The sequence below is a fragment of the Gymnoscopelus microlampas genome (assembly GCF_963454915.1).
Source record: "Gymnoscopelus microlampas genome assembly, chromosome: 2".
NCBI classification, from domain to species: Eukaryota; Metazoa; Chordata; class Actinopteri; order Myctophiformes; family Myctophidae; genus Gymnoscopelus; species Gymnoscopelus microlampas.
Window position 1 is genome coordinate 33399544 of NC_139939.1, and position 13223 is coordinate 33412766.

A 13223-nucleotide genomic window follows, 5' to 3' on the forward strand; every position below is an offset into this window, starting at 1 on the left:
GTATCCTCTGCCTTTAACTCATCTATTAAGAGCAGTGAGCGCTACGGAGGCAGTGCCAAGGGGTTAAGGGTCTTGCTCAGGGACACTTCGACGCATACATAGAATGGGGCTGGGTCACGAACCAGGGAGCTTCCCATATGGCTTATTTAGCCTACTTCTTTGTAGAGGATTATGATTGTATTCAGAGTCTGTCCGTCCGTCCGTCCGTCCGTCCGTCCGTGTTTGTGAACAGAATCTCTGGCACCGCGGGACTGATCCGGGTGAAACTGTGCAGGTACACACCCCATACACTCCCCGTAGGCCATGGAAATACCTCTGCCCCAAACCGGCCTCATTGTGGCAGGCCAATTCGCGTTTTGGCCTATAATAACTCTTGAACCGCGTACAATTAATTTTTCCCTGGATTCCTTGGATCGTGACGCAAGTGCCCACATAGGTCACACACGGCACGCCCATTTCCGCCTGACCAGATTTTCCGCCAATTTGCGTTTTGTTTAAAACACAATTTGCGTTTTGTTTAAAACACACTTTGTGCTACTAATCCTATAGATTTTGTCCCAAACTCACGCAAATCGGTACACACATGGCTGTGGTCATGTGATCATGATGTATATGTCAGCCTTATCAGATGGCCTTCTGATTGGCTACGATTGGTTTTCAAAGTTTGCAGGAGGGGCCCGTTTTACACAAAATCATGAACGCAGTGTCCGATTACCGTGACACTTTGCACACATGGTGGCGCTATAACAGCTTGCTTGACGTTTTGGCCTATACCTCTTGAACCGTAGGTCGTGCAATCAACATCTTTTTTTCCATGGATTCCTTGGATCATGACACAGCTCCACGGCCCGGCCATTTGTACCAGACTACATTTTCAGCTATTTCGCATTTTCTTCAAAACACACTTTTTGCTACTACTCCTACAAATTCAGTCCAAAACTCACACAAATGGGTAAATATTATCTGTGAAGCCGTGTTATCAAGATGTATCAGTCAGATTTTAAAGGCTCCATTCCAATTGGCTATGACTGCCTTCCAAACTTCATTCCCTTGGTATGCAACCTGGCCTGGCGGGGATCTCGGGGATCTGCACTCAGAGGAGCGCACGTTTTTTTAATCTATTTATTTGCTGAAATGTTAATTGTTACATCTATTTAACTACGCCATGTAAATACATGTTTTCCCTATGAACGTTATACGTTAAAATGCAAAGGAAATAGGAAGAGACATAAGCTGATTCGACAGGGTGGGGTTGCCCGGGGTGCATATGGTGATTCATTATAGTGATACTAGTGGGAGTGAGACCTGTGTTACCTGATGAGAGTGGCAAGTGTTTGCTAATGGTAGCCCTTTGGGGATATAATAAGGGAAATGTGGAGTGAGCTGATAGATTGGGAGTGCAGTGAATTCAGAAACAGGGTTGGTCTGGAGATAATATCAACTAATTTATGATTCACAGTGTTTTGTCTTTGTGAAAAAAGAAGGAAAAAAATATTTTCAGGTGACCACTACTCCCACCAGAACATATTCTTCATGCCTCAAGATTCTAGAAGGTTTATTTGTCACACATTCATACAAGTATGTGCAATGAAATGTTGGTGTGACATGCTCCACAGACTGTGCTAACAATAAAACAAAAACAAAACAAGATATAATAAAAACAAGGTAGCCTATACAAGTAAACAATTAGCAGCAATAGTAATAAAGTGAAAAAGTGTATAAGTGTGTATGTGTGGAATTATTTTTATAACCTTATTTCTGTGCAAAAACAACAACAATCCAGGACCAATACATACAGACAATTTAGTTGGAATTATCTTCCCTGGCTTATAGATAACAACTGTGTTGCAGCCAGAGGAAAAATATGCAGAAAAATTAATATACAGCATATAATGGGAGAACCTGGATAAACAGAATATACATACATCGAGCACATTACATGCACTTGCAAAAGTACAATATATGTGCAGTTAGTATATGTGCAATTGCCATTTCAATAATTGAAGGAAATTAATAGAATAGAATAGAATAGAAGAATATGCTTTATTATATTGCACGAATGCATAGGAAATCTTGGAGCTCAGCTCCCAGGGTGAGCATTTAAAAAGACAGAAAAAAACATACATCCAATCCTACATCCTACCATATAGCAGGGCGGAATTTTGCCGTTTTCAATACACGATAGTGCACTTGGTGATACAAGCGCGAAATTTGGCACAGAGGTCCTTCATATGACTCTAATTGATAATCAACCTCTGGCCACGCAAAAATCCTAAGATTTCAAGATGGCCACCACCAGTTTTCAAAATGGCTGCAACTGGGCCAACATTTTGGACTATATCACTTTGCTGGAGCTGTAAATCTTTTATTTCCCTCTTATTTTAATATAGGAGAATATGTTCTGAAGGTATTTCTACCAAGTAAGATAACAAAAATAATTCGGTTCCAATATGGCGGCATATTTTCCAATATGGCTGCCGATAAATTGCATAAATGTACATTCACATGAGCTTGAAGCACATGTATTTGTATTAATTACCATACACAGAATCAATTTATAGCTCATTTGAAAGTGATTTGGTAGCTTTTTAATGACCTAGGGCAACTAAATACAAAAACCTAGATATATATAGGGATATTTTCTCAAACAGGTGCTGACCTTTTTCTCTTTCCGTGGAAGGACAAAACTGTATGGCATCTGCTGAACGCATGAAAGAAGCAAAGACCTGATGACTTTGATCCAATAGCTGATGCATTTTCATGAAGGGGGATCCAACTGAGGTCCTTCGACAGCTTTTTCAAGCCAAGTCTTTGTGTCTGGGTAGCTCAGTCGGTAGAGCTTTCACCTTCGGATCACATGGTCATGGGTTCGATCAGGATCAGTGTATGAGTAGGTACGGTGAGTGTGGCGCTCCACCTCAGCAATACCAGGGGGTCTATAAGACCCCTGCGTTCTCAGCTGATACTGACAATAAGTCTCAGACTTCTTTAATTTGAACAAGTGCAACTGCTATGACAACAACGTCAGTATCTGAGCTGCGAATCATGATGTGTCAGATGCTATCCTCTGCAGCTCTGCCTCAGATACTGACATTGTTGACATAACAGTTTCACTTGTTCAAAGACTTGGCTTGAATTAGCTGTGGATTGCCTTTGGAAGGAGGGAAGGATCTCAGATGGATCCCGTTCATGAAATTGCATCAGCTATTGAATCAAAGTCATCAGGTCTTTGCTTCTTTCATGCATTCAGGGGATGCCACACAGTTTCGTCCTTCCATGGAAAGGGAAAAAGGTCAGCATGGCAGACAACTTCTCCAAATTAGGTTCAACACCTGTTGCAATAAATGATAAACATATGCAAGTCATTGAGGAGTTCATAGTACTCATGTACGATAGAACTTCATAGAAGTAGTTCCTACAAGGAAGTGAATGCAAGTGAAGTGCATTCCAAGCAGGACATGTATGGGGCCAGTCACTCTTGTGCAGTCCTGTTTTGCCAAGTCCAATCCACTGGGGATGGCACCAGAAGGACAGAACCTGGCTTCCACACTGGACGGATCTTCCAGCAGTGGCCAAATCATGTCAGGAGCTGACACGATGTGGATGTAAAAAAGCATGTTCTGGCCACTGCAAATGCTTTAAGTTTGGACTTATCTGCACACCCCTCTGTGGTTGCAGTTGCTAGTACACTGGCCTGTCACTTGCCCAGCCACCATTGTAAATGAGAATGTGTTTATAATGACTTAATAACAAAACAAAAAGTAAGCACTAAGCTTTACCAAGCTAATAAATCACTTTCAAATGTTCCATAAATGGATTCTGTGTATGATAATTAATACAAATACATGTACTACAAGCTCATGTGGATAAACCATAAGCAGATGCACATTTCTGCAATTTATCGGCAGCCATATTGGAAAATATGCCGCCATATTGGAACCTAATGTTATTTTTTATCTTACTTGGTAGGAATACCTCCAGAAAATATTCTCTTATATTAAAATAAGCCCCAGCAAAGCGATATAGTCCAACACATTGGCCCAGTTGCAGCCATTTTGAAAACTGGTGGTGGCCATCTTGAAATCTTAGGAATTCCGCGTGGCCAGAGGTTGATTATCAATTAGGGTCATATGAAGGTCATCTGTGCCAAATTTCGCGCTTGTATCACCAAGTACACTATGGTATCAAAATTCCGCCCTGCTAATAATATATGGTAGTATTTTATACTACTGTACATAATCACTGGGTCTTCTGCCTGTACATAACAATAACCAATGAAAGAGTGCAGATTCTCCATAGAATTACTGGTACTCTCTTTTTTTATACACATGTTTTTAATTTAAATTTTCCTTTTTCACAGAAAGGTGTAACATAAATGTATTCAAATAAAGATGGACAAACTGGAATGATATAAACTAGACGCGTCGCAATTCTGGGAAATTGCAAAGTGTGGTTGCGCCGACACCGGTCGCGAGTCGCGGCCGCCGGGACTCGAGGAATACCGTCAGAGGCCGCGCGACGTGCGATTCGAATTCGGTGCCGATCGGATCCCGTGTTCATGACGCGTGCCATTTGGTTTGAGGAAATAGGCCCCTCCCACTAAAGAAACAGGCCCCTCCCACAAATATAGCAGGCCAAGGACATCGTCATGTCACTCCTGAGATCACTTGTGTTTCATTTTGAGAGGATTGATCCCCCCAAAAATCGTGTTTTTGCATTAAACGGTTACATTTTGCGCATTTGTGGCGCCCCCTATGGATCAAAGTAGAAATGCTTTTAGGGATTTGTTGAGTAACGCACCCTCAACATGTGATTCAAATTTGGGATTGACCGGACGTTTCGTTTGTGATTTTTGGCCTTTTTTTGTAAAACGGGCCCCTTCCGCTAACTTTGGAAGGCATTTACGGACGAACGGTAATGACTATAAAAATTCCGCTTGGAGATGTTTATCGCATGGGTCCAGAGATCATGTGTACCGATTTTTTAAGAAAAATCTAAATGGCGGAAAATCTATCCTGACGCAAATGGGCGTGGCCTATATGGAGAGTTGCGTCATGACCCAAGGAATCCAGGGAAAAAAAGATTTGTATTCTACGACCTACGGTTCAAGAGTTATAGGCGAAAACGTAAAGTAGGCTGTTATAGCGCCACCATGAGGCCAACTGGTGTAATTATTTTTTAAATAATTTCGGACTAAATCATAAACCACCCCTCCAAGTCTTGTAACTCTAGCCCTTACGGTTTCTGAGAAAAAAATACTTGAATGGGAGTTTTTTCATTTTCCCATTAAAGTGTATGGGGAAATTTAATGCACTAATAAATCAATATCAATTAAACTATGTATTCAATCTCTTAGCAAAATGGATGCACATGATTCCCGATGAAGCCGGTCATTTTGACATATGGCACAAAATTGGGGGAAAAAAACTGTGGGAGGAGTAGCGCGCCAAAAAAAGTTTATCTAGAAAGAATAATAAAGTGTATAGAGTATTATAGTCTGGTTGCCCTGTTAGGGCAACCACACTAATTAAAGGCATACAATACAAAGAAAACTCAAAAACAAAACAATAACAAAAATAAGGAAGCAGCACACTACAATGACCATGAAACTATAGATACACATACAGTCAAACATTCATATAAAAATGATTTACTCCACACAGAAGAGCACATCAGAAGGCAAATTGTAAAAGTACAAGCGGGGCTTTCGAATCCAATGAATCACTTCCTTTATAAATCAGAGTAGATAGATCCTTGGGCAAGTAATCTATCAGCGGCTGCCATATATTCAAAAAGTTGTTTACTGGTACTTCCTGACTGTGTTATATAATTGAAATATGAGATCGGCCTAGCAGTTTTATTTATTTATATGATACAGTAATCACATTAGTACAGTGATTATTTAAACGTTCCATATTCTTATTCTAGGACAAATGTCTTCTTACTGTATTTAATACTGTACGATTTCTGTGACTATCTCTGTCTCAACCTCTACAAATGTGAAAACAATATAGCTTTGTGGATATTTTCTCGGACATTATTTAAGCCCTGACTGATTTCAGTGGTATGTAGATGACCGTGAGTTTTGTATCAGAGTAGGCCTAATACTTAGTGAGTGTAGCATGCTGGTGCCAGACTGAATCAGTCCTGCCCTTTGTCTTAGTCACACACTGTCCTAATCATTGTTCTCATCCTCAGCCTTAGCCCACAACTCTCATTACAACAAAGAAGACAAACTGCTTGGCAATATATGCTCTGACCCAGAGGTCACACATAAATGTAATGAGAAGATATTTCAGTGCATATCACTAGCTAAATTAATAAGATGGTATCATAAATGTGATCTTTTGATGGATACTGTCAAATCAGTGGAAACAGACTTTTGGTCACAGTTTTCGAATTCTGTGTCGCCCCAAAACATTACGAAACATAACCACAAATATCATTTTAATTTGACATTTTATATGCTCCTGAAGTTTGTGACTGTCAGCTGGAAGAACAAGGTCCAAAATAGGCCTTTTTCACGGCAGCCATATTGACATAAATACTTGTAATTTTAATTCCTTCAGGTATTACCAATTATACGTATTAAGGATCTGTTCCATTCAGGTCAAACAGAGTCTGCAGGGCTGCTATCGTGCATGTTGGATTCCTGGAAAGGCTCTGCTACACTAAACGTAACAGATCCTTTATTAGTACCACTGGTAGGTGCCATGCCATTGGTTCGATGGACGCACTATTCCGAAGTACCATTGGTCCGGCGGTGCACAATATAACTAACCCTAACCATACATTTTATTTCAGATGGCCATGCCCCCACTGGTTATACGTGTGAAGGAAGTAACATTACAGAATATTCAAATTTCAATATGGCTACCTTGAAAGGGTCTATTGGCTGCATATGAGGTGGGAGCTAAGCAGCTCTCTCTCTGCATCAGAAAAGAATGTACTGTAGTGAGAACTGAAGGGCTTGAGAACAGTTTCTCTGTCTGAAGTTAAGAGGGTGGTGGCTGTGTATTGTACGTACAGTACAGTCACTGCACAGACTCCACCCACACAAGCATCACCTCATCCACCTGTTTCCACCGACCCTAATTTAACCTAGGGTGAAATGTCCTTCCTCTCCCTGGTTAGTCCTTTAGGGATGCCTCACACTTCTTAAGCATTCTGAATGCAGTCAGAGGAGAGGAGATGGCCTAGAAACGGCCATTCACGTCCACCCACTGAGCTCTGCCCGGACCATATTGATTTTCACCCCAGTGGGAGAGAGTGGACTACCTCAAAATGGATGACTGGAAGAAAAGTATGGTGTTTTGAGGCAGAGGGGTCATTAAGGGGCAGAGAGATTGGCTTCCACACTGGGTTGGCGCCGCAGCTCAACAGCAGATAGGTCAGCCAGTGAAAGAAACAGTGTCTCATTCCATTAGAAATTAATCCACAACCAACAAGTTACCAACAACTGCTCCACTACAATGTTGACGAAAGAAGAGCCGACTCAGCGCCTTCCCCAGACAATTTAGCAATATTGTCCTTAATTTTGACAAATTGCAGGAGCGTTTCCATGGCAACACCAATATAAATGGATCTATTTACCAACAGTGAGTGAACATGTTGCGCTGCCACATGAGCATACAAACAACCTTGAAAGCAATACTAACCATGTCCAAGACATTTATTTGCTACATGATATCATAGACTGGCATATCTTTTTTGCAGCAGCAGCAGTAGCAGTAGGCTGGTTTCAAACATACACATGCACGTTCTTCAAAGCACACAGATAAGACCATGCATTCATACATGTTCACTCATACATATCCAATTTAATACCTGTGCTTTTCCATATGGATGAGGAGAATATCATGGGGAAGAACATGACATTTACAAATAAAATGGCCCACTCTTTATGCTCGGTTGGATTTTCATTCTCCCTTGTTAAGTTTCTTATTTTCTATCTTTGCACCCCCTGCCCCCATTCGTTCAAATGCACATTTCTTCCGTTTCACGCACACGCACACGCACACGCACACACACACACGCACACACACACACACACCCACACTCCAGACTAACGCTTTCACATGAAGCACCGATGCCTGATTTATACTATTGTAGGTTGCACCTATCCATAAGAGACTAAAATGAAGCTAAAAAAAGATGTCTGATTCAGACTGATTCTCAACTGATTCAGGTGGTGGAGAGGGCACACAGACTTGGCACCTTTCTGCCAAAAGGGCGACCCAGATCTATAGTCGCCAAGCTGCTCACTCAGATATAAGGACAATTAGGAGGAGATTTTGAAAAGGGCAAAAAGCCTCAAAGGTTCTAAGATCTTCGTTAATGAGGATTTCTCTGAAAAAGTCCGCCTGAAACGGAAATAATTATTTCCCCTTCTCCTGGAAGAACGCAAAAAAGGGAACATTGCATATCTCAAATATGATCAGCTGATTTCCCACAAGCCTGTCGCAAGCCTGTTTTCAACTAGGCCAAATTAGTCAATTTGGGTTATTCATCTATTGTTTATGTTTTATTTATCTTTTAACTGTTATGGTCGAGGTCGATACACACTTGGTTAATATTACTCCTACTGACCCCCCTGGTCCAACCAACTCTGAAATTGAACTTCCACCTTCTGCTGAATCTGTAACTCTATCAAGTGAGAACGATACTGTAGAGCCTCTTAATAATGTGTGTGTTTTTTCTACTCAGTCTGGGTCTCATAGGAGAGCTGTGGACAATTCAGAAACCCGTCTACCAGTGACATCATCGTTAGGAAGTTTTTTTTCTTCAATATTTATTTATTTATTTTTATTAAAGTGAGAACAATGGCTTCCATTATAGCATGCTAACTTTCCAGGAATAGAAAGCCTGTAGTTTCTATTAGCTTGGATTCCCCATCAATGATGTCACTGGTAGACAAGGGTTTCTGAACTGCACACAGCCCTCCTCTGACACAACCTGATTAGACAAAAATGGTGCCATATTATCATGAGCATTAGTGAGGAGTCGGACCAATTATATGAAGACAGGTTGAAAATCGTCCTTTAAAAGCCTTAATAAGTATGACCATCTTGTAAATGATCTATCTTCACTGAATCATGAATTTTCAATCATTGGTCTTTCAGAAACATGGCTCTCAGAATCAACAAAAACGCTATATGATATGTCTTTATATAATATAAACAAGTTTCAATTTCTAGGTATCCTTGTCGAAGAAAATATTTATTGGAAAGAACAAATACATACAGTGACTAACAAAGTTTCAAGATCACTTGGTATCATCAGAAGAATCGGGGGCATGGTTCATCAGGCTTGCCTCTTAACCATTTATTGCAGTTTAATTTATCCATATCTCATTTATTGCAATATTGTCTGGGCAAGTACATATCCATCAAATTTACACAAATTACTCATTACGCAAAATACATTTGTAAGATAAGCTACCTCTTCTAATCATTAGGATCTATCTGCTCCTCTGTTTAAAAAACTAAATGTATTGTCTATCTATGACATTAACACAGTCCAGTCCTGTTCTTTCATCTATAAATACACTTACAGTACCTTTCAATTATGCTTCCTTAGGGTGACCATAGGGTTTTATAAAATCCTTCAAATGTTTGCGGTTTTGAGAGTTTCGGTAGCATGTACTGTATCCATGTATCAGTAGGGGGGGACGTATCTTAGCAACAATGAAAGCGCTAACTCTCATTGGTTGTGTCATGAGTAAATGAGCCAATGAGCTGCTGAGCAAACTCTCAGACGCCAGGATCCTAGTGTTGCCATGTCCGCTTATTTACCGCAACTTCTGGACAGGATTTGGCTTGTTTTTGGAGAGTTTCCTTATTTCTCTCAACACTGCTGACAGGCTGCAGGCTGACAGCAACGAGACACACACACACACACACACACACACACACACACACACACACACACACACACACACACACACACAGGACAGCACATACATCGCGCTGCCTGTCATTCATTGAAAAAATCTCCGACATCTACACTTCATGGAGTACATTTTTTTTACCGAATTAAACAAATTAAGGTAACAAACCCCCCCCCCCCCCCAAAAAGTAACAAACCCGAAAAAAAATGCATTTTAATATCTGTAATCTGTCAGAACTCTGCTCAGCTGTTTCCAATGCTGATTTGTCAATTGCATGGTCTTATTTCTCTCAAGTTCAGTCTATTATGTTTTTTATGGCTTATTGTGCATGTTGCATATTGCACCGCTTGGCCCCCGTATTGCTGCTTGCGGCGATATTATTATTATTATTATTATATATCAGTTTTAATTAACAATATACTTTGTTGACCGGGGTTCCCCCAGGGGTCTGGACTTGGTCCCCTCCCTTTTCCCTCTACACCAAACCTCTTCGGTCAAAATAGATAAACACGTTGTGAGCTTGTAGATCAGCTGTTTTCACAGAATTTTTGCCTATATGACATGCCCAGAATAGGGGCGCTAGAGGTCATGTGGTTTTTGAAGTGTGATATATGTATAAATAAATGCATCATAATCAATCCTTTTTTTGTTTCCACATTAAAACAACTTTATTCAGATGAGTCCTGATATTTAAACTAGTAGAAGGAATCCATGATGCGCCTCATGCTCATGAACCTCATGCCGCTGTCCATGCCCATGTTCATGAAGTTCCTGTACTCGCCGGGCCTCATGTACATCATCCTGCCTCTGTAGTTGGCCTGCTCGTACATCAGCCAGTGGCCGTCCATCACGTTGCAGGACATGCAGTTGTTCATCTGGTAACGGTCCATGATGTTCTCACAGTCGTCCATAATCTCGTGCATCTGTCCACCGAAGTTCTCCCTCTCGTAGATCCTCATCCTGTAGTTGCCCCTGTGCATGGGGATCATACGGCAAGACCTGATGGCGTCCCTCATGCCCATCATGCTCTGGTAGTCGGAGTACTCGCCCCTCCTCATGAAGTACTGGTTGCCCATGTAGTTGGTGCGGTCGTACACCATGAAGCAGCCCCTCTCCACCCTGCAGGAGTGGCACCTGTTCATGTAGGAGGACATGTCAGAGCAGTCACTCATGCACTCGTAGGAGCGGCCCTGGAAGTTCTTCTCCTCGTAGAAGGTGATCTTGTTCATCATGTTCATGCCGGAAGACATCTTTGTGTGGAAGTTGTTTCAGCTGTTGCTGCTCCTGCTCCTGCTGCTGCTGTGGCTGTTGGTGAACTGACTTCCTACCTGGCTGAAGCCTTCCTTTTGTACAGTACCTGAACGGCAGAGGCTGCTTTGTGTGCCAGGCAGCTCCCCTGACACAGCAACACTCCATAGAAGAGCATAGAGCTGAGCTGAGGTTGTTCAGTGTTTCCACCTCAAAAACCCTTGGAAAGGCTTTTTCTCTAACGGCACAAAGCCTTTACCATTACGACAATACAGACAAGAGGCTGAATGGGTTAACAATGACTAGGGGGTCGACAATGACCTAGCTGATAGACCGTTCTGTCTCCCTAGGTGATCTTGTATCAGATCCAGTTGAGACAGAGTATGGGATACCCCCATTTTAGAACCCATTCTCTTCTCATTGTCTCCGCCAGATCGAAGGTGTGGCCAAGACTATGTTTTGCCCTCCGTCAGTCCGCCCGTCCGTCTGTCCGTGTGTCCTACCTTCCGTCTGTGAATAGCTAATATCTGGCGTCGAAAATGGCTTGTTTTGACCACTGTAAAAGATATGGAGATATGGACATTTTTCCAAGGTCCTATCATTGAAGCGGACGAAAGTGTCGTTTTTTGGACTGGATTCACATCCGTCCATTCCATTTTACAGGGTCATAGGATCATTCCTAAGTTGCGTTAGAGCGGTCCTTGTGGGAAAAAAAAATAAAATGAAAAAATTGGAAAAAACACCTATAAATACACCACTTGACTGGGGTATTTGAAAAAACGGCTATAGATGGTTTTGGCACTCCTTGTGTTAATAACTTGGCACCTTCATATATCAAGAATTCTATAAAGTGTTCCAACCAGAACACCCAGGTCCTCCTCCGCTCTCGTACTAGATGTTCCCAAAGCACTTCATAAAAACACTCGTTAGGCCGCCTTCTGGGTCTTTGGTCCTAAGTTGTGGAATACACTACCTCTGGAACTTAAAATGGCCAGCTCTCTTAGGGTTTTTAAGAGTAAGCTGAAGTCCTATTCTTTCAATATGGCATTTAATTAAATTAATCTTATGTTCACATCCTACGATTTTATATTATTATTTTCCATTTAATTAATTTGTGTTATTTTGCCCTACTTTGACTTGCTCTTCTAGCTTTAACTATACTGTTTAGTTATGTTTCTGTCTGCCAATTGTGTTATTTCTTCTGGCATCCTACTACTTATTATCTAAATTGAAGCACTTTTTATGTATTTTATGTATTCTTTATTCGGATCCCCATTAGCTTCCGCTGCCTGGGATCCACATAAAAAATCTCAACACAAAACAACATACAATATTCATACAAACAACAACTGACACTTGTCACTCGTCAATTGCTAAATTAAGTTACACTATTAAAATGCCTATGATAATTAGATAATATCGGAACATCAAACATCATGTACAAAAACATATTGATCATTTCAATGGTGTGGCCTCTCTCATTAATATTTATTTAAGATATGTTTTAATAAGTTGCTATTGAAGGTGCGATACAAATAAAGTTATTAGTATTATATTAATATTTATTTAAAAATGTGTGACGTATGTCCTAATGAAATGGGCATGGCGCGTAACATTAAGGAAAACTGTATGCTTTTCAGCAACTGTATGCTTTCAGCAAACGTTCCCAGTGAAGTGTCCTCTTTTTGAGAATTCAGAATATGGTAACCCTAGCTTCCTACACCTTTCAAAGAAGATTTTAAGACCAACAAGTTCATGATTAAAATACTAGACAATCCGATAATCTCCACCCTCCCTTCAGCCGTACCACTCATAGCCAGTTCTCCATTAAAGACAGAGGTTCTTTACTCTGGAATACACACAAATTGATTGCTAACTCCTCATCTTCACTCAGTAACTTTAAACATAGATTGAGGGCCAGCCTGATGAAGCAAGCCTCTCCACTTGCTTCTAGCATATAATGTACAGTAGCCCTACTTCTGCATACACAAACAAAGACACACATGTGCAAGCACGCGCGCGCGCACACACACACACACACACACACACACACACACACACACACACACACACACACACACACACA

The 13223-nt window shown here is 41.1% G+C and overlaps 1 protein-coding gene across 1 annotated transcript; it reads right to left on the bottom strand.

The window, feature by feature from the left end:
- Positions 1–10584: 10584 nt before the first annotated feature.
- LOC311056460 (gamma-crystallin M2-like) lies at positions 10585–11139 on the bottom strand (the record flags this gene model as incomplete). The annotated part of the gene is made up of 1 exon (XM_084073081.1): positions 10585–11139. The coding sequence occupies one exon, from the start codon at positions 11137–11139 to the stop codon at positions 10585–10587; it is 555 nt and encodes a 184-aa protein (XP_083929207.1).
- Between the last annotated feature and the right edge of the window lie 2084 nt (positions 11140–13223).